Raw genomic sequence first — 26,162 nt, forward strand, 5'->3', positions numbered from 1 at the left:
ATCTCTTAGCATGGCCAATCAACCTAACCCGCACATCTTTGGTCTGTGGGAAGAAACTGGAGCACCCAAAGGAAACCCACACAGACACAAGGAGAATGTGCAAACTCCACATGGACAGTGATACAAGCTGGGAATCGAACCCAGGACCCTGGAGCTGTGAAGCAGCAGTGCTAACCCACTGCGCCACCATGCCTCCCAGGCTCTCTGTGCTGAGCCAGCAGATATCGGTCAGGCATCTGGTAATTAGTGTCACTCATTCATCAGGTAGGGAAAGAAACTACAAAGAATCAGCTGGATTCCTGCTCTGAATACTGCCCAAAGATTCCGGATTGATCACTCACCATCAACAGTTGCTTTTATTTGACACCTTCACATCCAGGATCCAGGAATCTTCCTGTGTAAAAGTGAGTTTCTATCGATATACAAGTAGGAAGTGGGTGGCTAAAGTAAATGTGGGACCTCGACTGGACAAGGCAGGTGAATTAATTGGATTTGAATTGATTTATGGGATCCAGTGAGAAGTATTGTTTCTTGCACGTTATACAGACAAAAATACCATTCATCGAGTAATAGGGGAGAAGGAAAGAAGGTGCAAATATAGTGTTTACAGTCACAGAAAGGGTGTAGAGAAAGATCAATTTACTATAAGGTCAGTCCATTCAAAAGTCTGATGGCAGCAGAGAAGAACTTGCTCTTGAGTCGGTTGGTACATGACCTCAGACTTCTGTATCTTTCTCCTGACAGAAGAAGGTGGATGGGAGGCTGGTTTGTATGATGGATTGGGCCACATTCACAACCTTTTGTAGTTACCTGCAGTCTTGGTTGGAGCAGGAGCTGTACTAAATTGAGATACATCCAGAGAGATGCTTTCTATGATCATTGGTAAAATTTGGTGAGAATCATAAGCGGAATTTCCTTTGCCTCCTGAGAAAGTAGAGGCGTTAGTGGGCTTCCGTAACTATAGTGTCCGCATGGAGGGACCAGGACAGGTTATAGGTGATCTAGACACCTAGAAACTCGAAGCTCTCGACCATTTCCACTTCATCATTGTTGATACAGACATGTTCCTACCCACCTCCCCCACACTTCCTGAAGTCGATGACAATCTCTTTTGTTTTACAGACATTCAGGGAGAGATTATTGGTACCAGGTTCCCTATCTGAAAAGAGCAAACAAAGAAATGCTAAATTTTGTTTGCATCAGTCTTCACCTTGGAAGATATTGTAAATATCCCAAAGTAATCAGAACGGCTGATTTCAAATAACATAGAACTCGCAAAAATCACAATCACAAGGGAATGGGGTCTATGACGGAGAGTATTAGAGAAGCTCAAGGGGCTAAAAGAGGACAAGTCAACAGGGCCTGATCTTAATGGAAATGGCTGCAGAGATAGTGAGCCCATTGGCTGAAATTTTATGTAATTTGCTAAATTCTGGGAGAGTACCAAAAGATTCGAAAATAACCAATGTGACGTCTTTGTTCAGAAAGGGAGAAAGACAGAAGGCGGGGAACTGTAGACCAGTTAGTTTAACATCTATTATTGGTAAGATGCTGGAGTCAATAATCAAAGAGGAAATAAGTAATCATTTGGGAAAGCTGCATATCATCAAACTTCGTCAACACGGATCCAGGAAAGATAAATTTCCTTAAATTCTTTGAGGATGTAACAACAAGAGAAGATAGAGGGGAATCTGTAGATGTAGGTGGATTTTCCCAAAAAAAAACTAAGCGTCATAATGAGGAGAATACTGTGGCAGTCTGTCAGGTGTTGCCTGGATTACAATTGTCCCACGTGCAGTCATTTTTTGAGAGAGTGGTGAAGTTTGAGCCTGTTCTGGGGAGGGTGGTGGTCTTGGCTGCAAAGCGCTTGGGTTTAGAACGGTGCTCCAATCTCTCAGTCACTGGGAGATCCCTCTCACCCCTGATGGACATTGGAACCTCCCTTCATTGGCAGCAAGTTTCCCCACCCATTCCCCAGCACAGATCGCCAACATCAGGGCATTAGGGCCCTGCCAATGGATCCCCCATCGTGACCCCTGCCATGTCTCCTTTCATGCTCCACCCCTGCACGACCCCTCCGTCATGGCCCCCCATCCCCTTGGCACTGCCCCAGGCACTCTGGCAGTGCCCAACTGGCATTGCTGAGGGCACTGCCTATTAGCCATGTCCCCAGCCACCCCCTGGAGCTTCACTGGCCACCAAGCCCCCTCCCTCTCAGCATGGCCATGGCGGAGACCAGTAGTGATTCTCACTGTTTCTGTGCTGCTCCCGAAAACTCCGGGAGTCGGGAGAATCGAAAGGCTAATCGGGAATATGCTAATCGGGCTCACGCTCTATCTGTGCGTGACCCAGTCTGTGATATTAGAATGGGACTGGAATGACTGCAACACATTTGACACCGGGCGTATGTTAGTTCTTGGGATTAACGCAACCTGCACCAGGAGGTGGTGAATTTGGAAAATCATCTCCCTAGTGTATTTAGCTCTCCAAAAAAAAAACATTTTGATAAGGTGGCATATAAAAGGCTGGTGCAGAAAGTAAAAGCCCATGGAACAGGAGGAAATGCAAAGTGCTTGAGTGCCATTTTGCATGGATTGATATCTGGCTGTCACAAGGAAAATAGAGATGGAATAAATGGGTCCTTTTCAGAGTGGAAGGGTGTAACTAGTGGAGTTTCACAGGGATCTACTCTTGGCTCACAATTGTTCATTGCTTACATCAATGACCGAGAGGAAAGAAAAGTGTAAAGTTTCCAAATTTGCTGGTCTTACAAAGGACAGGTTGTGATGAGAATATTGTGATTGGGTGACTGGGCAAAACCCTGACAAATGGTATTTATCGTGGGGAAGTGTGAAATCATGCACATTGGTAGGAGGAATCAAAAGATAGATTATTATCTAAATGGAGAGAGACTGCAGGTGAATGAAGTACAGAAGGATCTAGGTGTTATAGTGCATGAATCACAAACAGCTAGCAGCAAGGTCCAACACGTGGTTAAGGCGGCAAACTGCATTTTGACCTTTATTGCAAAGGGGTTGGAGTTTTAAAATAGGAAGATCTTGTTGCAATTGTGCAGGGTTTTTGTGAAGCCTCAGCTGGAATACTGCACACAGTTTTGGGGTCCCCTTAGCTGATAAAGGATATAGTAGCACCAGAGGCAGCACAAAAGAGATTCACCAGGATAATGCCTGGGATGAGAGAGTTGTCCTATCAAAAGAGAATGAATAGTCGGGGTCTGTATTCCTTGGAGTTTAGAAGAGTGAGGGGTGGCCTTATTCAGTTATCTAAGATGCTGAGTTGGGGGCGTTGACAGGATAGATGGTGAGATGTGCTCACTAGTGGGAGAGTTTCAAATAAGCGGACATATCTACAAGATAAAGGACCAGTCATTTAAAATGGAGGTGCTCTGAAATTTCTTCTTACAAAGGGTGGTGTATCTCTGCCCCAAGGGTAGTGGAGGCTGGATCATTAGAAGTATTTAAAGTAGAGATGAATAAATATTTGATAGATTGAGGAACAGAGGGTGATGGGGAAACGACACAGAAAAGGAGCTGAGGCCAGCATAGATCAGCCATGATGTCAAGATGGGGGCATGTCTACATGGGCTTTAGCAAAGCTTTGGTAGGTAGGTTCTTGCACAAGGTTAAATCTCATGGGATCCAGGGTGAGGTGGCCAATTGGATTCAAAATTAGCTTGATGTCAAAAGACAGAGGGTGGTTGTAGAGGGTCAGTTTTTCAACTGGAGAGCTATAACCAGCAGAGTGCCTCAGGGATTGGTGCTGGGTCCACTGTTATTTGTCATTTATATTAATGATTTTGATGAGAATAATAGGAGGCATGGTTAGTAAGTTTGCAGATGACACCAAGATTGGTGGCATAGTGGACAGTAAGGAAAATTATCTAGGACTGCAATGGTATCTTGATCAATTGGGCCAATGAATGGCAGATGGAGTTTAACTTGTTTAAATGCAAAGTGATGTATTTCAGTAGAACAAACCAGGGCAGGACTTACTCAGTTAACAGTAGGGCATTAAGGAAAGCTATAGAACAAAAATCTCAGGGTACAGGTTCATAGCTCACAGGTGGACAGGGTGATGAAGAACACATTCAGCACACGTGGTTTCATTGGTCAGAACATTGAATACAGGAGTTGTGCTGTTGCTGAAGTTGTACAAGACTTTAGTAAGGCCACGCTTGAAATAATTTGTACATTTCTGGTCCCCTATTATAGAAAGGATATTATTGAATCAGAAAGAGTACAGAAAAGATGCTACTGGAACTTGATGTTTTGAGTTATGAGAGGCTGGGCAGATCAGAACTTTTTTCTCTGGAGGGTAGGAGGCTTAGAGATGACCTTACATAGGTCTATAAAATAATGAGTGGCATAGATAAGGTTGATAGTCAACGTTTGCCAAAGGTAGAAGAGTTTAATGCTAGTGAGCATAGGTTTAAGATGAGATACGCAAGGGCCCAGAAGGGCAATTTTGTCATTCAGAGGGTGATGTCTGGAACAAGCTGCCAGAGGTTAGTCATGGAGGTGGATACAATTTTGTCATTTAAAAAACATGTAGACAATTACATGGGTAAGATGGGTATAGAAGGATATGAGCCATTTCAGATCAGCCATGATCTTGTTGAATGACAGGGCAGGCTCGAAGGGCTAGATGGCCTACTCCTGCTCCTATGTTCTAAATGCAGGCAATTATGATGAGCTTAGTGGTTAAAAACTGGGCAACAAAGACAAATTGGGCCAAAGGGTTTCATTGTATTTTTTTGCTATGCTGTAAACCTCTATGACTATATTGCATGAAGGAGTAGCTTACTCCTGATTCTGTTTCTTGCGTACTGGACTGAGGGTCAGGCTAGAAAACAATCGGATAAACCTACATTTCTATAGTGCCTTTCACAATCTGAGGATGCCCTGACTCCCAAAGTATTTCAAAGCAGTGTAATGTTGGAAATGGTGTGGCCAGCTTATGTCCTGAAACAACTGAAAATGTTAAATGATTGAAGCCAGGAAGTGGAACTAGTTTTGGTTTGCTCTAGCACAAGGCCTTTGGAGATATGATGAGCCCAATAGTCTTCTGGACACAAACTTCTGTGCTCAATGCACAGCAATAAAAACAAGCTGAGCATTAGTGCTATTACAAAAAGATTTTATTTCTAAAGATATATAAACTCAAAATGGGCTAATACCAAAAAATCCAGATATCAGAAAATTCCAAGACAGTTTCAATACACTCGCATTTCACACAGCAAAGGCAAATGGAGGGGGTGATGAGAAACTGTAACACAATGTACACATTAAATTAGAATATTGTCATCAAGACATCCAACCATGTCACGGACGAATGATTCCATACCCCCCAATCCCGGGAGGGTGGGGGAGGGCAGGGGTCACAATGTCATCACCTTCCCTGAAACTTTTACATAGCACAAAAGGGACGGATGTGAAAGTTCACGAGTGGCTCTTGTACAGACATTGGGTCATCTCAGCAGAGACAGAAGGCAGGCATTTAATAATTACCTCCAGAGAGGGAGGGGTAGTTGTCTGATTAAATCATTGGCAGAGAGTGGGGCATGGATATGGATCAAGAATCATCATTAGGAGGGAAACATGGTTCTTTAACAAAATTTACTGCAGAGTCGGGATACTGAATGAAAATTAACACAGAGGCTGTGGGAGTTAAAGAGAATCACTGCCAGACAGAGGGCTGATGTTTAATAGGAGCTATTGGAGAGAGAGGGATGGGAATCATTGACCAAACATCATCTTACTGCACACACAAAAGTTAAACACTTCTTAGAATCTGCTGTGCTTTATTAAAGTGAAATGAAGCACAAATGTCACAGAATTAATCAGCTTTTCCAAAAAATATACCAAGACTCGGATTAAAGATCCTCTCGCTGGATTGTGTCAGTTTGTTCCCAGACTGAAGCAGAGAGCCATTGCTGATGAACAGTTTAGCAATAATTAGCAATTGACTCATAAGCAAGTTCAGTGGTGGACAATAGAGTTCTGATCCTGGAGGGGAGGGAATAGAAGACCTCAGCTGATGCATTTTTCACACACAAGCATCTTCCAGCATTGCTGGGGATGCGGGCACAGAAAACTTGCTAACTACCCTGTGTTCCTAACTGAGCTTGATTGTCAAGATCAGTTAATTAAATACACAGACCTGAAACAAAGGACTATCTTACCTTTTGAGGGTTTTAACGGAATTAGGACCTCACAGCTGCATTTTCTCACTATTGAGCAGTGGGGACATGGTTTTTGACATCGTTACTTGTTACAGGAAATGAGGAAAAGTAGGAATGAAGGGTTAAAACTAGGGATGAGCTGCAGCCACATGGACAAGTACAGTACAGCCAATGTGATCGAGCTGTAAGCAGATTTAGCACCAGTGGTAGACATTAAAAATTCCACGCAGGAGGGAAAACAAGGACAGATTGATGTATTGGATACAAAAAACATATCATTAAACAAATATCAATTCAGCAACGTAGTGAAGGAAATTTACTTCTGGGGATATATAAAACACTGGGCTTGTTATTGGATACCATTTGAAAATATTTCCACTTGAAATCATACATTGATTCTTGCTGCATAGAAATCAAAGACCCAAACTGCCCCCAGTATCTCAGCTAAAGAGCAAATCTTCACATATGGCCTTAGGACAGACATCAGTGGCAATGTGTTCACAGAGGAAGGATGGTATCACATTTATATCCAATGCCAGGTTCACCCATACTCGCATGCCTTGCTCGTCAATTAGCTCTGCTTGAAAGTGCAACCAGTAATGAGACCCCAAGCTGGTTTTTCTCCAAATTAACAGAGGGTTCAAGTCTAATGACTTCTGTAAGATGCAAAACAGGACGGATAAAAGATACACACCAGTCATGTATAGTCCTGTACATATAAGGGAGTACTAAATCCACATCAGTGATCTCAGCCTAACCTTAATTCAGCCTTTCATCTTCACAGATTTAAGAAAATTCTATTGGGCAAGTTAGAAAGATTCAGATTCCCTCAGGAGCAATCAAAGTGGGAGTTCCAAAAACCAGTTGACAAACATAGAGGAGGCACATTTCTTTAAATGGGGGTGGTGCAAACATTAAAAATATAATAGTTGCTGAGAAGTGTTTAGTCCCAAGCACTGTAAACTTGACAGCATCCCCTATTCTAGCCCTGTATCCCTGATATTACCAAGTCCCACATCAATTACCTTTAAAGGATTGGTAATGCTCAGAACCTGCGCCTGAGGAACAGTACGCAGTAGCAGAAGGGGAGATGAGAGAAAGCATGGATTTAAAGTAATGGGCGAGAGAACTGAAGTTTATTTATTAGTCACAAGTAGGCTTACATTAACACTGCAATAAAGTTACTGTGAAATTCCGCTAGTCGCCACACTCCAGCAGCTGTTTGGGTCAATACACCTAACCAGCACATCTTTCAGACTGAGAAAATGTAGAAGGAACAGGAGAAATATTTTTATGCATTTGAGTTATGCTGATTCGGAAGCAATGCCTCAAGATGGTGATGGAAGCAGATTCAGTAGCTTTCAAAAGCAAATTAATTAAATATTTTAAGTAAAAACATTTGAAGGACAAGGAAAGTGGGATTCAGAGTGTAGCTCTTTTAAAGAGAATTCACAGTCATGGTGAGCTGAATGGATGCCTGTGTTGCCTTAGTCTATATGCAAGAAGCAGGATTAAGAGGAGATCAGGCCCCATCTGGCCAGCATGAACAGAAAACAGAATCAGGATTATAGACAGCTTTCATTCTTTCAAAAACTACATTTTCTGTTGATTCAAAGTTAAGCGCTGCTGATCTGAATGCCTGACAGCCAGGATCACTGGAAGAAACAACTGCACATTAATTAACATGGAATGATGTAGATTTAATTATTACAGAAACTCAAACTGACTTGGTTTTGTGATGCATTCCAGATAGCATCCTTTCATAAGGCGCCTTCTTCATCCTATGTGAAAATACAGAAACTGATCTATACACACAAGGCTTATACAGGAGGTTACCCTGCTTAGACTAGCAAAATGGAAGGATACATTCTATTTTGGAAATTATATTAAAAAAACAATAAATCAAACTGCTTAACACTAGGAAACTGATTTAAGTTACACTGACATTAAAAAAAATGGGTAACAGATACACCATGATCAGTGTCAAGATGTGGATATGCCAGCGTTGGACTGGGGTAAACGCAGTAAAAAGTCTGACAACACCAGGTTTAAGTCCAACCGATTTAATAAATCGGTTGGACTTAAACCTGGTGTTGTCAGACTTTTTACAGTGTCAAGATGATCAGAGCCTGTGCGGCTCTATTTAATACTAAATTGTACCTAAACTCTGAGTCCATATGCTGGAACTTCCTAACCACCAGTATCGTGGGGAACACTTTCACTCCACAGACAGCAACAATTAAAAAGTGCAGCCCACCATTAATTAGTGCTGGCCCTATCAATGTCATTCATGGCCTGAGAATGAGTGTGCAGAGTAACACATAATCAGCTGACTGAATGTTCACCTATATAGTTGAAACATTTGAGTTCAAATCAAGTACAGCACTCTAACGTTCAAGTTAAAACACATCTTCATCCACTTCCAGTCCATCAATACACAAGGGAAACACTTAAGCGTTGGAAACAATGCAGAGGAAATTATCAGGGCTTAATCCTGGTGTGAAAGGGTTCAGATACAAGGAAAGATGAAGAGGATCACAAGATAGTAAATACTACAGAAAAGGGTACAATTGGAAAACTATTCTTGAGTAGGTCAATGAAGACAGCTACAAGCTAGTACAATAAAACAATTACAGGGCTGATGTTAGGATATTCTTCACGTAAAAATCAAAATATGGAACGGGCTTGTGTGTAGAGTAATTGAAGCAAACTGGATGTTGCAGTAAGTCTTTTCATAGGATGAAAAGAACTCCCTCAACCCAAACCCAAATCTTGTGATATTTATCAGGGTAATGGCAGATACCAGGATAAAAGTGATGTATCTTACAAACAACTTGGTAGCAAGTCAGATCATCAGTGCTGGCTCCAACTCCAGTGCTATAGAGAAATCACCTGATGTGGTGTCTGGACTATTTGGGAGCCAGCATAAAGTGATTGGGATCCCTCCCAGCTGGATTGGGACATTTCTCAGGTAATTTATGGAATTTGACCAATCAGCCTGTATATCTTTGTAGCCCTCACTCATCAGTTGTATTATCAATGATGTATACTTAGATCCAAGTAAAGAAACAGTTACTTTAAACACAACATCCCAAACTCCTGTAAACTGTCAGCATTTCATCACACGTCACAAAAGAATTCCTAAACAAGTCACAAAAGAATTAGATGGAAATCTGATCTGTTTTGTTCAGCTACAACACTACATTGCAGATATTTAGATGGGGAGTATGGTTTGCAAACGTTATTCAATATTTCACTGGAACAGTTTGGCAGTCTACCTCACTTCTCTCTGGAAGAGAGCTCGAACCGATTTTCACAACTTTGAATGCTGATCTTAAAATTCTCATTCTTGTTCTGGATCTCTCTGTGGACTAGCTCCTCCCCATCTCTAGTCTCATCCAGCCCTTCAACTCTCCAAGATATCTGCACTTAGGTCATTCTGGCCTCTTCAGCATCACTACATCTTCAGCTATTCATGCCCCAAATCCTAAAACAGCCTTCCTACAGCTCTCCATTTCTCCTTAAACATTCTCCTTTGACAAAGTTTTTGGTCACACTTTGTTTCAGAATGGTCCTTTGAAATGCCTTGGAACATTTTATTGTATTTATATAGTACCTTTACCACAAGGTGTTTTGATATTGAACAGTCTGCTAATGCTACACTGCAAATACATCTCATTGAATCTCTTGAATCTTACATAAACAGATCTTTTGATTCAATATTTATTAAGGCTGACGAGGAATGGTTTATAAAACGGTCAGTAAGAAACTCATTTAGATTCTCACTCATCAGCCAAGAAACACAGCTTTCTAATCTACCTGCATTTAACCCAGGTCTATTTTAAACATTTGTTGCATAATGTTTTTAAAAAAGCTGATTAACTTTAATGAGGAACAACACTGTACAATTAAACAGAACAACAGCAATATGGTCAGTTATGGTACAGGATTACCAGCACAAGCAGGAACTCTGCTTCCTACCTCCCCTTACGCATGTGTTTACAAAGCTCTATTCGGAAGGTGTTTATTGCAGTTTTGTGTATGTACAATTATTTTTGCTTAGCACAATGCAAGGGGAAAAAAAGACGTTTTAAAAAAAGTCCTTTTCCATTTAGTTTAGTGACTGTACTATTTATACACGGCTTCACTGGCAGTTGATTTCAGCTCTGCAATCCCTTTGATCTATTCCCCTGTGACCTGGGCAGGCTGTCCATCTGCAGTCTGGTTAGTGGATTGGATGAACATGGGCTGAGTGATGTCTTGTCCAGCTGGCATTGTGACCTGTTGAATCTGGTACAGTTGCTGCAGGGAACAAGACAAACAGCAGAGAAGTACATTACAATCTCCCATGGATTGAGCTGGAACTTTACACAGTCAACAAAAGAACAACATGCATTTCTAAGGCAGTGAAGGTGCAGGATATCTTGAAGCATAGCATACCAAGAATTTAGAATACTCATTGGTTAGGCGTCCTAACTGGTTCAATGTTTGCTAGTCTATTCCAAATGAGCCTCCTTCCACCCCTTGAAATTTCAACACTAGCATCTCACACTAAGGAAGAAAATGAAGTATGGACACCAGGCAGGATAGAATAACGAGGTGGTGATGGTACCTCTGACCAGGTGGAGAAAAACGTGGAGCCATTCTTTTGGAAGCAGAGGTGGTGGTGTTCAGGCCGGATGGAAGTGTGGTGGGGGAAGGAGATGCTCAAGTGGGTTTGTAAGAGTAAATCTAGAATAATTTTGGATTAAAAGACCAACAGATCAAGGTACAATCAATCAGACTGAATACACAGAACAACATTACAGCACAATACAGGTCCTTTGGCCCTCAATGTTGTGCGGAGCTACGTCCAAACCCAAGATCAAGCTATCCCATTCCCTATCACTCTGGTGTGCTCCGTGTGCCTATCCAATAGCTGCTTGAAAGTTCCTAAAGTGTCCAACTCCACTATCACAGCAGGCAGTGTATTCCACACTCCAACCACTCTGAGTAAAGAGCATAGAGAAGTTACAAAGTGCCCGAAAAATACAATTTACACAGGGGCACCTCTAACCACTTAAGAGAACTTAGATATGTGTTTTTGAAAAATATTCTGTATTAAAAAGCATATACCTTGCTTAATGACATAATGCTGTAAGACATGATAGGACATAGTTAAGTAAGAAGAACCACATTCCTCAGAACAATGTAGCTACTGAGCAAAGAGAAGAGCAACTCTTACCAGTGTCTCTAAACAGTCCTACTGAGTAGGATATTCACTAACCAAGGGCACACCACGAGTCCCAGACAACTCTAAATAGGATATACGGTACACCAGGTAAGAGGGTCTGGAAGGTGTCAGGTGACTATGAGAAAGACTTTCAAAGTCCACGTACTGATCATGTAATGCCATGCTGTCAGAGGGTAAATGTTATTGGCCAATCTAAACTAATAATGAGTAGCTCACACCCAGTTGGGGTGAGCAAATGACTTTCGAAAATTGTATAATTGTAATACTGAGAGTGATGTAATTTCAGAATAGATTTGGAGCTGCCCCAAATCTCTCTCTCGTATATTGACCAAGCTTGGAAAATAAGAGAACCAGAGTACTATCTCTGCGAGTCTTTATATTAGCTGAGCCGTAATTAAGTGAAAGCCAGCATAATACCTTGTCACTGAAAAACACTCCAACGCTCTTCTTCCACTGGCATTGAGAATATGTGCAAGATACAGGAAGGTATTAAAATAGGGTGAGGAAAGATTTGAAGGTGAAGATGTGAATGTTGAACCAAGTTCTGGAGCATGGGAGGACAGTGGAATTTGGGAGAATACAACAGCATGAGGAAATGAGCTGTGGTGTTTTGGATCAGTTGGAGCTGTAGGTGAAAATGTAGACTAAAGATTCAGTGTCAATTTTAAATAGCATTTATCATAACCGTAGAACATCCCAAACCATTTTGCAGCTAGCTTTGCATTATGCACTTGTTGTTATTAAGAAACACCTTGCCAATGTGTGCACAATAAGCTCTTGCAAAAACAATATGATAATGACCAGATAATCTGGTGTTAGGTGCTGGTTGAAGGATAGATATTGGCCCACGACACTGGGGAGAATTCTAAAGAGTGCTTTGAAATCCTATAAGCCTTTCCGAGATGTCAGGTCGTTTAACCTCAGACAGTGCTGCACTCCCTTGGTGGATCAGCAGTTAATGCTGTGGAGCAAAATGGCCTTAAAATTAGGAAAGATGTGTAACTGGAGAAGCTGGGTTGAACTTGCTATCTCACTTTAAGCCACGGTATCACATTGACTGATTAGGTCTGTCAGCAGCAGAGGCTAATGGGAATTAAAATGGCAATTAGCTGCTGGCAATAGTGAAAAGGATGGTTATGGTTTATTAAAGTGGAGAATGTGATTGATCTATCTTTCAATGGCAGGCATTAACTGGGTACTATCATAACTTGAAAAATGTTCAGCATTGTCAGTGTCATTGTGGAAACTGACTGTATATTTTCAGATTGGTGTTACCATGCATCTGGCGATCAAAGAGGTGGTAAGAATCTACATCACAAATGACCCAGGGGGAGAAAAGTGCTTGGACAGCCATCCTGTGTACGCTGTGATTCTAGGAGCAGAGTTGACAGAAAGAGCCGCTATAGAGAGATTTGGAAGGCAGCAAAGATATTGTGCTCGACAAAGAGCAATCAGAAATGCTAATCCACTTAAATCATTCCAATTATTCGTTTGTGCAAAAGAAACACTTTCCACAAAATGTTACTGAAAGGATGGGGCCGAGGGGAGAACAAATGTGTTCTGGCTCTTCAGTTGATGCTGAAATTTAATTTTTAAAGTATTCTTTGTAGTTTAGTAAACATATCTGTGTAAAATTAAATGATAAAATGGGTCTCCATTTTCTCCACTTGCTGCAGCTTTACTTTATTACAGTTAAAGTTAATAGTTAATGAAATTCCACTGGCTCTCACCCTTTAGGAATGCAATTCCATGGAAGCAAAGCTGTTGTTTTGTAAATTATTTACATCCCATCCCCCAGCCAACCCCTAACCTTTTCAGCAACCTGTACGGTCCTGGACAGTAGTTTGAAAGTTTCTAAACTGAAAAAGCAATTTGACACAGAAACAGGTATTTGTGAGTTCCGTATTTTTCACTGACTTCCCAAGTCAGAAGTTTATGGGTTTAAGACAGAAATTGGAACACAATCGATGCTGACTCTGCAGTGCTGGACTCTGGAATCTGTAGTGCTTTGAATGTCCTGAGGTCATGAATGCCGCTATATAATTGAGAGCACTTTTTTTTTAAAACAGCAGGCAATACGAAAGTTCAACAAAGTAAAAAAGACAAATGACTCAGCAGTAATTAGGTGACACCAAGCGTGTATTTTAAAAATCTGAAGATAATAAGAGCAAGGGATGATGTCCCAGGGTTTGAGGCCCCAGAAAGAATGAACTGTGCCTCAATCTAAACTCAATGAATTGGAAAATCATGTCCTGCAGACCAGATGGTGAACTATTAACCCCATGGTTACAAAAGAGGTCAGAGGTCACTTTCAAGCAGAACAATGATTGAAGGGGAGGTGGACCAAAAATATAACAAATTCAGAGCTGACAGCTTCTCCAGAGCAGGTTAGCAGGAGACATGGGTCTCAAGTCCAAAACTCACGTCAATCTTTACAATTTCACAGTCAATTCTCACCTTGCTCTTAAATATACCATAGAGGTACAGTATGCCCAAACTATAACCTGGGACCAGGGGGATGCAGAAACAATACCCTCCATCCCAATGCCACGGATGCTGCTGCCTGAAGTACTTGCTGACATTTAATTAAAAGAGCTACTGCAGCCCCCCAGTGACAGACACTGAAACAGAAGGCGCCCAGGTCAACACCAAACAGCTGATCACAGCAAAGCCTCAGACTAGGATCACACATTACAATGGACAAGGTACCAGGGAGCAGTGAGAATAAAATCTCAACACAATCATATTTACCATGTATCCCATATGCTGTCTGACCATAAAAACGTCCCACAATCACAGTTACATTGTCCTTCCCAAGACGCACAGTTCCCACCCTACACCTTCCTCTAAAATAAACTCCTAACATGATTTCTTTTCAGTTAGTTTAACTGTATCTTGGACAGAATATAGAATAAGGGATGCAGTGGCAATGGGATATCAGGTTGAAATAGAGGCTGCAATGACTTCTTAAACAATAAACAGTGAGTTTGAGTGGTATCGAGACACAACACTACATCCTGAGCCAGATTATAACCAACTGTAACTAAGTTTGGTACCCATTTACAGCCTCTCCCATTACTTAGTGTATGCCAAATATCACCTTACAGGAGAAAAACAAGAAATATGCTTAGAATCAAAGGAGTCCATTCGGCCCATTGTGTCTGTGTTGGCTCTTTGCTAGAGAATTCTACAGTGAACCTTCCTTTTGCTCCTATAGCTTTCTTCATTTTGAAAATTTAATTAATTTTCCTTGCATGTCGCACAACATGTACTCTTTATGCTAACAGATCATTCTCCAGTACATGAATTCTCATTTGTATTTATTTCAGCAACACCACTACTGAGGAGAGGGAAAGGGCTCACGACTCAAATTCCTCAGGGAGCAGAAAGGGATAACTGCTAATGAGCCTATGTATATAAATATTGCATCCTCAGAACTGCCATTGGCAATGTAATAGTAAATTCATTGCTTCATGGCAATAATTACTGTAAAATTCTATCAGTTCCTCATTATTATATCATATTGCAGACGACGATTCTCACAGGATTTAATTACTTGCACAGAAACACAAGCTTATTTTGTTGACAAAACACATACATTGCACAATAGAAATGTCATTAGCAGGTGGGGAAGACTAAAGGACAAGTCATCACAGCTCAAAATACCTCAGATCATTTTTACTCAAAGTAAACACTAAGCAAAAAGGCACCAAGAATTCAAATTAAAGCATGAGAGACAGTGGGTAATGTACTGACATGGATTGAGAAATTAGTTGAAGTCAGGAAGCAGAGTGGGAATAAATGGGTCTTTCTCCGAGTGGCAGGCAGGGACTAGTAGGGTACCCTAAGGATTAGTGCTCGAGTCCCAACTATTCATGATATTTAAAAATTATCTAGATGAGGGAACCAAATATAACATTACCAAATTTACTGATGGCAAAACTGGGCTGAATTGTGAATTGCGAGAAGGATGCAAAGAGGCCTTAATGCGATTTAGACAAGTTGAGGAGTGAGCAGATACATGGCGGATGCAGTACAGTATGGCTGAATATGAATTATACACTTCAGTGTGAAAAACAGAAAGGGAGAGTATTATTTAACGATGATATATTGGAAAGTGTGGATGTACAAAGGAATTTGGATGTCCTTGTACATCGGTCAATGAAAGTGGACAGGCTGGTACAGCAAGCAAGTAGAAAGGCAAACAGTATGCTGGCCAGAGGATGAGTTCAGAAGTAGAGGTGTTTTACTGCACTTATACAGAGCCTTGGTCAGACCACAACTGGAAGTGTATGGAGTTTTGGTCTCTCTACTTGAGAAAGGATATATTTGCCATAGAGGGAGTGCAGTGGAGAGTCATTCGGCTGTTGGTAGGACTGTCCTATGAACAGAGATTGGTTTGACTGGGCCTGTATTCACTGGAGTTTAGATGGATGAGAGGAGATCTGATTGAAAGGTATAGAATTCTAACTGGGCTGGACAGACGAGATGCAGGGAGGATGTTTTCCCTGGTTGGGGAGTCTAGAGCCAGGGGACACAGTCTCAGGATACTGGTAGACCACTTTAGGACCAAGACGAGGAAAAATCTCTTCACTCAAAGGTTAGTGAACCTATGGAATTTTCTACCACAGAAGGTGGCAAGAGGAGGTCAAGTCAATGAATGTTTCAAGAAAGATTTTTTCTTAAAGATTTTAATGGCATCAAGGGCTATGGGGAGAAAATAGATAAAAGCATTTAGTTAAAGGGTCAGCCAGAGAACCATAGAACATTACAGCTCAGAAACAGGCCCTTTGGTCCCTCTTGGCTATGCCAAACCATTTTTCTGCCTAATCCCACTGACCTGCACCTGGACCATATCCCTCCACACCTCACTCTCATCCATGTACCTGTCCAAGTTTTTCTTAAATGTTAAAAGCGAGCGCGCAATTAACATTCATCTGGCAGCTCATTCCACACTCCCACCACTCCCAGCCACGATCATATTGAATGGCACAGCAGGCTCAAAGGGCTAACTGACCTAATCCTGCTTTTCATTTCTATGTTTCTATTCTAATAGGTAAGATTACAGGCATAAGAAGAATGATTTTTTAAAAATAAAAATCAATCTCTCTATTTGCTAGGCTGCTTCAAAAGGCAATTAAGAGTCAAACACAGTGTGGGGTTGGAGTCACACAGACCAGACCAGGCAAGGACTGCAGATTTCTTTCCATATCCAGTTGTCTCTTTACAACAATCTATCAGCTTTTACTGACACCATACTTTATTTATATATTGTTTTGCAAACTCTTTGATTGCATTAATTAATTACAAATCCAGCAACATAACCATTTGACTACTATTCTCTGCATGAACATAAATAATGCAGTTTGATGGGCCCGAAGGAAAAGTTGGCACTACCTCAGCTGATGGATGAACACCACTCTCACAGGCAGCCAACAACGGTGGCAGGTTTGCTGCTGTATTGAACCAAGGCTACAATCCAATTAAAAAGAACCAAACTCCTCTGCATGTTTCAGTGCGCTTGCAAATTCTGTTCTAATTTCATTCACTATCACTAATATCTGTTCAGCCAATTTTCTACATTCAAATAACCACCAGTCCACATCACAACATTAATGGTCTAGCTATCTCTTTTTTTTAATTCCTTCTCAGATGTGAGCATCTTTTGCTAGAGAAGCATTTTTATTGCCCATTCCTAATTGCCCTTGAGAAGGTGAGTCCCTGCCGCAGTCCATGTGGTGTAGGCAAACCCAGTGCTGTTGGGAAGGGAGTTCCAGGATTTTGACTGAATATAGTTCCAAGTTAGAATGCTGAGAGCCTTGGAAGAAAACTTGCAGATGGTGGTGGTCCCATAACTCTTGTAACTTGTCTTTTTAGATAGTAGAGGTCTCAAGATTTGGAAGGTGCTGTCAAATGATCCTTGCTGAGTTCCTGGAATGCACCTTGTAGATGGTATACATAGCTGCCACTGTGTGCCAGTGGTGTTTGTGGACATGGTGCCAAGAGGGCTGCTTGTCTTGGATGTTGTTGAGCTTCTGGAGTGTTGTCCGAGCTGCACTCATCTAAGCAAGTAGACAGAGTTCCAGCATATTCCCAATGCCTATACACGTGGACAGTTGAGGTACTGTCTACAGAAATCCCAGTCTCTGACCTGCTCTTGTAACCACAGTATGTATATAGCTGGCCCAGTTTGGCTTCTGGTCAATGGTAACTTCCCAGAATATTCATAGTGGAAGATTTGGATATGGTAAGAACGCTTAATTTCAAAGCGAGATAGTTGGATTTTCTATTTTGAGATAGTCATTGCCTGGCAAGATTGTTACTCGCCACTATCAGCCCCAGCCTGAATGCTGCCTGTGTCCTGATGCATATTGGCACCGACTGCTTCAGTATCTGAGGAGTTGCAAATGATGCTGAACGTTGTGCAGTTATCAGTGAAGATTCCACTTCTAACTTTATGATGGAAGAAAGGTCATCAATAAGGCAGCTGAAGAGGGTTCAGCTCAAGTCACTACCCTGAGGAGCTCTTGCAGTGAATTCCTGGAACGGAGATGACTGACCTCCAACAACCACAACCCTTACACTAGGTATCACTCCAACTAATGGAGTTTTCCGCCCGATTTCCATTGACTTCCTTTCGCTAGGGCTCTTTGGTGTTACGCCGCTTTGATAATTCAACTCATGTTTGGGCTAAGGCTGTAATGAAGCCAGGAACCAAGTGGCCCTGATGGAACCCAAATTGACCATCAGTCAGCAGGTTATTTCTGTATAAGTGCCACTTGATAGCACTGCCGACAATCTCTTCTATCACTTTGCTGATGATCGAGAGTAGAATGACAGAGCGGAAATTGGTTATGTTGGGTATGTACTTTTTGTGGACATTACATACCTGGGCAGTTTTCCATATTGTCAAATGTTGCAGCTATACCGGAACAGCTTGGCTAAGGGTGTAGCTGGTTCTGGAGCACATGTCTTCCATACAATTACTGGGATGTTGTCAGGGCCCATAGCCTTTGCCATATTCAGTGTCTTCAGGTGTTTTTTGGTATTGCATGGAGTGAATTGAATTGGCTGAAGTTTGACATTTGTGATATGGGGACCTCAGGAGGAATCAAGATGGATCATCCAGTTGGTATCTGTGGCTGAAGATTGTGCAAATGCTTCAGCCTTGTCTTTAACACTGGATTCCCCTATCAATAAGGATGTGACTAATTGTGGAGACTACTCCTCCAATTAGAACATAGAACAGTACAGGCCCTTCGGCCCTCGATGTTATGCCGAGCTTCGTCTGAAACCAAGATCAAGATTCCCCTCCCATTCTGGCATGCTCCATGTGCCTATCCAATAACAGCTTGAAAGTTCCTAAACTATCCGACTCCACTATCACAGCAGGCAGTCCATTCCACACCCCAACCATTCTCTGAGTAAAGAACCTACCTCTGACATCCATCCTGTATGTCCCACCACGAACCTTATAGTTATGATGCCTAGTAACAGTTACATCCGACTGAGAAATTAGTCTCTGCACATCCACTCTATCTATCCCTCTCACCATCTTATAAACCTCTATTAAGTCGCCTCTCATCCTCCCCTGCTCTAAAGAGAAAAGCCCCAGCTCCCTCAACCTTTCCTCATAAGACCTACCCTCCAAACCAGGCAGCATCCTGGTAAATCTCCTCTGCGCTCTCTCCAATGATTCCATATCCTTCTTATAGTGAGGTGACCAGAACTGAACACAATATTCCAAATGTGGCTTCACCAAGGTCATGTGCAGCTGCAGCATAACCCCACGGCTCTTAAACTCACACCCTGTTAATAAACGCTAACACACTATAAGCCTTCTTCACGGCTCGATCCCTTGAGTGGTAACTTTCATAGCTCTGTGGATATGAACCCCAAGATCCCTCTGTTCCTCCACATTCCTCAGAACCCCGCCACTGACCCTGTAATCCGCATTCAAATTTGTCCTACCAAAATGAATCACCTTGCACTTCAGAGTTAAACTCCATCTGCCATTTTTCAGCCCCATCAATGTCTCTTTGCAGCCTACAACAGCCCTCCACCTCATCCACTACTCCACCAATCTTGGTGTCATCAGCAAATTTACTAACCCACTCTTCAGCCCCTTCTTCCAAGTCATTGATAAAAATCACAAATTGCAGAGGACCCAGCACTGATCCCTGTGGCACACCGCTGGTAACTGGTCTTCAGTCCAAAAATTTCCCATCCACCACCACTCTGTCTTCTATGAGACAGCCTGTTACTTATCCAATTGGCCAAATTTCCCTCTATCCCACACCACCTCACTTACTTCATAGCCAACCATGGGAAACCTTTTCAAACGTCTTACTAAAATCCATGTATACGAAATCAACTGCTCTATCTTCATCTACACACTTAGTTACCTCCTCAAAGAATTCAATCAAATTTGTAAGGCAAGACTTACCCTTCACAAATCCGTGCTGGCCATCTCATATTAAGCTGCATCTTTCCAAATGGTCATAAATCCGATCGCTTTTCCATTAACTAACCAACCACTGGCCTATAATTACCAGGGTCATTTCTAATAAGTGTTTTAATTATTCACCATGACTGGATGAGGCAGGACTGCAGAACTTTGATCTGATCTGGTAGTAGGATCGCCCATCTCGGTTTACTACAAGGTGCTTTTTCTATTGATGCTAACGGCTCAGTGCTTCATGGATGCTCAGTTTGAGAATTGCCAGATCAGTTTGAAATGTGTCCCATTTATCTGGGAGTGCCAGATAATAGGATGCACAGTACCCTCAATGTGAAGATGGGATTTTGTCTCCACAAGGACTGAGTGATCATTAATCCTACTGGTATTGTCATGGACAGATGCATCTGCGACAGATAGACTGGTGAGGACGAGGTCAAGTAGGTTTTTCCCCTCTTGCTGCTGCCCTCATCATCTGTTACGGATCCAATATAACACTAGCTCTCTTAGGATCAGCTAGCTCAATTAGTAGTGATATTACTGCATCAGTCTTGATGTTGGACGTTGGAGCCCCCCACTACCCAGAGTACATTCCGTGTCCTATCTCCCCTCAGTGATAGGTGGTTAAAAATTAATTTCAAATTAGTTACCAAACCACAGGCATACTTGCTGTGGTTTAGGTTACTGGGCTTTGGAGCGTTCAGAAAGCCTTTGGAGAGACAGAGACACTTTTCTTCAGACAACCCAGACAGCAACTGCTTGTATTTTTAAAAGTAAAATGAAATCAGTCTGTTTCTGCGAGCGTCGCTCCTCCCTTTAAGCTTTCTTTGGCTTCATAAATCAACCTAATCAAAAAGGCACATGATTCTGCATACCTAGTCTGAAATCCCAGGAGTATCTAAATAAACAAAAAGTCCATTTACTCTATCAAGTAACAAATTCCAATCATTAGCCTGCATTCTTCACATCTGCTGCGTATTTACCAGACAAATCGACTTCCTGTAATAAACACTGCCTCTTATAGCAACCCACTTTAAACACAGAACACATCAAAATTATACAGTATCAGTGGAGTGCCCCAGGGATCTGTTCTGGGACCCGTGCTGTTTGTAATTTTCATAAATGACCTGGATGAGGAAGTGGAGAGATGGGTAGGTAAGTTTGCTGACGACACAAAGGTGTTGTGGATAGTTTGGAGGGATGTCAGAAGTTGCAGCGTGACACAGATAGGATTCAAGGCTGGGCGGAGAAGTGGCAGATGGATTCAACCCGGATAAACGTGTAGTGGTCCATTTTGGCAGGTCAAATGGGATGAAGGAGTATGATATCAAGGGTAAGACTCTTAGCAGTGTAAAGGATCAGAAGGACCTTGGGGTCCAAGTCCACAGGACTCTTAAATCGGCCTCGCAGGTAGAGGATATGGTCAAGAAGGCGTATGGTGTACTGGCCTTCATCAATCGAGGAACTGAGTTTAGGAGTCGGGAGATAATGCTGCAGTTTTATAGGACCCCAGTCAGACCCCACTTGGAGTACTGTGCTCAGTTCTGGTCATCTCATTACAGGAGGGATGTGGAAGCTATTGAAAGGGTGCAGAGGAGATTTACAAGGATGTTGCCTGGATTGGATGGCATGCCTTATGAGGATAGGTTGAGAGAGCTCGGTCTCTTCTCCCTGGAAAGACGGAGGATGAGAGGGAACCTGATAGAGGTGTATAAGATGGTGAGAGGTATTGATCGGGTGGATTCTCAGAGGCTTTTTCCCAGGGCTGAAATGGTTGCCACGAGAGGACACAGGTTTAAGGTGCTGGGGAGTAGGTACTGAGGAGATATCAGGGGTAAGTTTTTCACTCACAGGGTGAGTGGAACCAACTGCTGTTGGTGGTGGTGGAGGCAAATTCAATAGGGTCTTTTAAGAGACTTCTGGATGAGTACATGGGACTTAATAGGATTGAGGGTTATAGGAAAGCCTAGTAGGTAGGGATATCATCGGTGCAACTTGTGGGCCAAAGGGCCTGTTTGTGCTGTAGTTTTTCTATGTTCTATCATTACACAATGTTGAGGGAGCCCCAGGTCTACATCCTGACTCTTCTTTTCAGTCGGTGAGACAAAACATACCCAGGAATGGTGATGTCTGGGACGCTATCTGTAAAGGTATAATTCCATGAGAATGACTATGTCAGGCTGTTGCTCAACTAGTCTATGAAACAATTCTCCCAATTTTGGACTAAGCCACCAGCAGAGAACTTTGCAAGGTCAACAGACCAATATTATTTCTGGTGTCAAGATCATGTTGCATATAGATCAGAAAACTCAGCTCTTTAGACAATTTGTGGAAATAAAAGAGGTAATTCAAACAGGATCACTAAATATAACAGCATACCTGTCCGTCAGTAAACTGGCTGTATTGTTGTTGTTGCTGCTGTTGCTGCTGCCCCTGTTGAACCTCTGCTTGTCCTACCTAGAATACACGGGAGAAACACTTAACAAAACAGAATGCAATCACAAAACAGTAGAACCAGTATCTCTGCTTCCACTTTTATCTAATTTTCAAATTGTTCAGATTACATATATATAAGATGATGAATGGGATGGATAGGATAGAGGTGGAGAGACTCTTCCCGCTCAAAAAAGACAGTAGGACTAGGGGGCACAGCCTCAAGATAAAGGGGAGGCGGTTTAGAACGGAGTTGAGGAGGAACTTCTTCACTCAAAGGGTGGTGAATCTCTGGAATTCTCTGCCCGTTGAAGTGGTGGAGGCTGCCTCGCTAAATATTTTTAAGAAGCGGGTTGATGGGTTCTTGATAAGAGAGGGGATTAAGGGTTATGGGGAGAGGGCGGGAAAGTGGAACTGAGCTACAACAGATCAGCCATGATCTTATTGAATGGCGGGGCAGGCTCGAAGGGCTGGATGGCCTACTCCTGCTCCTATTTCTTATGTTCTTATGTTCATATTAGTCTGTAGTGGAACAGTGACCTAACTCCCCTCTCCAGTAGTCTACCCTTACTGACATGCATAAGGATATACATTGCTATCTAATTTTCCCTCTGTGGAAAAATGCCTAGCAACATGAGATTTGAAGCACAGGTCTCAGTTGAAGGTTTCCTAGATGATGAGGGTCACAGCTGCTTGCTATTAATGGAGTTTTTACCCTGTCATTGAAAGTAGGTAGGGAAACCCTTCCAAGAAGGTTTCTGTCCAACAGTAGCACAGCTGCTGTACTGTTTACACTGGGCAAATATCTGACAGCCACACGTGCCCATCTGAAGCATAACATGGACAGCAGGCTCATATACTGCAAACCTGACTATACTCAGAACATCTCTGCTTCAGGCTCTACAGAAAATGGTCACAGCTTCGTTCTTTAATCATGACATTTAGTGTGTAAACACTCACTGGAGAAACAACATTATTGCGAAACAAAAGTGCAATAATGGTCTTGTTGAATAGTCTGGCCAAAGGTAAAACTCTCTGTAATAAAACAAAGCTGCAAGGCTGGTCTGGTGGCACCAGCCAACAGCTCCTATTGTTTCTAGGTGTGAAAAGTAACTTCAGCCCTCAAAACTGCTTCAAATGATATACAAAAGGGTTGGCGATCAAAGCTGGGCAAAGAATCTGGCCTCAAATGAGCAAAGATCCTAATTCACAAGTGATTTATTTCTACAAATCAATTTCTGAACAGGTTTGCTGATACATGCTAATAATTGGCAAGTTAATATCAGACATCGTCACCGCATTTATTTTGCTCTATTGTGGAATATTTCTGTTCAGTCAGCCCGAATGAGTTAATTGTAATTTAAACACCAATTGTCCAATTATCCAGCCTAAGGTGACTAAGGACATAATAAAAATACCTGCCCACCTGCTGTGGATTTCCTGGGGCGAGGGTCTGGATTTGCCCCTGTACCACTTGTGTTCCGGATACAGGCTGAGCCAGGCGAATATACTGCAGTTGTCCAGCATTCAACTGCACCTAATGATCATAACAGAAGGAAGGTCATCTTAACAAAACACTTTCCAGTACCTTTCGAGTTAAGCATATGCAACACTATTCCTTATTTTTTCACCTTCTAAGCTATTTGCTCATAAAAGTTTTTGACCTCTGGTTCAGTTAATTTGTTTAAACTCCAGGCAGGAATTTTCCAAAACCAACCAAGTGGAAAACATTCCTCGATGGGTTTAAAAAAGTGTGTATTCAAACATTTGTATTAACTATATCACCTTCAACAAGCTTGTCACCATTAAAATCCATGTCTTGCTATCATCTTCCACAGGAAGGTACATTTGTGTTCTCTTTTCCTTTCCCAATTCTCGCATCAGTAACTCGCTGTATGTACAAGAGTTTTGAGATATTTGTAAAGCTTCCTCTTAAAGTCTCTTTAAGCAAGGAGACAATTTCATGGGCATTGGCTCCCTCGGTTACCATATGTTACAGAGAATGTCAGATTATTGACACTAGATGGTGATCTAAAACAGATCCTATATCGTCAGACATTCCAAAAGGAATTACTGGAAGATGGCCAACACTGGAGAACTCCTCACTGATTTTACATTTTCAGAGATCAATTTTACTTGGCCTACCACTGCTCCAGGTGAAAAATCCACCAACCTGACACAAGGGAGGTAATGTTTCTGGGACTTTCACGCTGAGCACAGCATTTACCAAATGAACACAGAGGAAATAACAAGAGGCAAGGCTGACCAACACAAATGTGGAGAGTGTTGCAAGTCAATCAGAACCACAATCACTTCATGTACACTTCCTCCTACCTGTCTGCTGTATAGACTCCATCCCACTTTCTGTTACTCCAACTCTCACTAGAACTTATGGCCTCTTCCTTAGCCAGTAATCCTCATTGCAGTTGTCAATAGGGCCTTTAACTAGATTTATCCCATCACCTGATTTCTACCCTCACAGCAAAAATTTGCAATTAACCAATTCTAAAGTCCTTTTTGGTAGATTCTTTCATTGGGTGATGAAGGCATCACTGGCTATCACCCAAGAGAAGACGGTGACATCTTCTTGAACCACTGCAGTCCAACTGGTGGTTTCACTGGTCTGCTGGATTATTTGCTTTGGGAGGGTTAGGGATAAAATGTTCTTGTGGTAGGATCAGTGGTCCATCCAACAAGCTATCTGGTTGTCAATCTAATCCTGCAGAGACAGCTGCTGTTGGACATCAGTGCAGCTCTGTTCTGCTGCAGGATTTTCCAGTGTTTTCTCTTTTGGTTTCCGATTCCAGCATCTGCAATAATTTGATTTTGTTTAGAAAAAAATGTGAGCAGCATAGAAAAGCTGTTGCAGAGAGTGCACAGACGCAGGTGCACTGTGCTACTGTTTAATCTGCATATGCTCCCAGCAATTATATTTTGAAGCAATATCACATGCATCATCCATGGAAAAGACCACAAGGAACCATTGATAGCATCATCCTTCCCATCCCAACTGTGCTTGAATGTCAAATGGCTGCACCTCGGTAGCAGTTGTTTCTATCCTCAGAGACTTTTACCACACGTGGCACCACTAATTGAGTTGTCTCTGAAAATGGCCTGCAGTCCAGCAACAACTGAGTCAAATCTATGTTGAAAGCTTGGCTTTGCGGAGCTACTGGTCTGCAGCACTGCAGAAAGGTCCAGCTTCATCGGAACTCTTAATGGGCAAGAGATTATGCTTTCAAATGACCCTTTGTCAAAGCTTTGGTCAAACCTGAGAGATTTTCCACATTGCAGCGTGATGCCAGTGTTGTAGCTGTACTGGAATAGCTTGGTTAGGGCCGTGACAAGTACTGGAGCACAAATCTTCAGTAACATTGCCAGAATGTTGCTATAGACTTTGCTGTATCCAGTGCTGTTCTGTGATATCACTGGGAGTGAATCAAATTTGCTAAAACCTGGCATTTATGATGCTGGGGGTCTCTGGAGGACCCTGAGATGGATCATCTATTTGGTTGAAGATTATAGCAAACGCTACAGCCTTATTTGTGCGCTGGTCTCTTCAATCATTGAAGATGGGGATATTTGTGGAGCCTCCTCCTCCAGTGAGTTGTTTAATTGTCCACTACTCACAATTGGCTGTGACTGTAGAGCTTTGATCTTATCTGTTGGTTGTGCCATCTCTTAGTTCCATTGTTAGGAACAATATAAAGCTTCAAGTTTAATTTATATTTTGTATTTGGTTGTTAAGAAAGGTGAAACCTGGTTTTAGGTTCATTTAGAGATTTTTGTGAGCTGGGTGCAGGAAGACTTTACAACTCTTCAATTGAAGAGATGGG

The 26,162-nt window shown here is 42.1% G+C and overlaps 1 protein-coding gene across 3 annotated transcripts in view; it reads right to left on the reverse strand.

Annotated features, from left to right (window-relative positions):
- Window positions 1-5,140: 5,140 nt before the first annotated feature.
- The window catches only part of nfyc (nuclear transcription factor Y, gamma), a 103,113-nt gene continuing 82,091 nt past the window's right edge, over window positions 5,141-26,162 (reverse strand). For all 3 annotated transcript variants that reach the window (XM_080211692.1, XM_080211694.1, XM_080211693.1), the window contains exons 10-12: window positions 23,753-23,863; window positions 22,273-22,350; window positions 5,141-10,504 (exon numbers count right to left, since the gene is read on the reverse strand). In XM_080211692.1, coding sequence (XP_080067818.1) covers window positions 10,385-10,504; window positions 22,273-22,350; window positions 23,753-23,863 — 309 coding nt within the window. In that variant the 3' untranslated portion in view covers window positions 5,141-10,384. The remainder of the gene's footprint in view (window positions 10,505-22,272; window positions 22,351-23,752; window positions 23,864-26,162) is intronic.

This window comes from Carcharhinus amblyrhynchos, chromosome 24, assembly GCF_965287045.1.
Source record: "Carcharhinus amblyrhynchos chromosome 24, sCarAmb.v2.hapA, whole genome shotgun sequence".
NCBI classification, from domain to species: domain Eukaryota; kingdom Metazoa; phylum Chordata; class Chondrichthyes; order Carcharhiniformes; family Carcharhinidae; genus Carcharhinus; species Carcharhinus amblyrhynchos.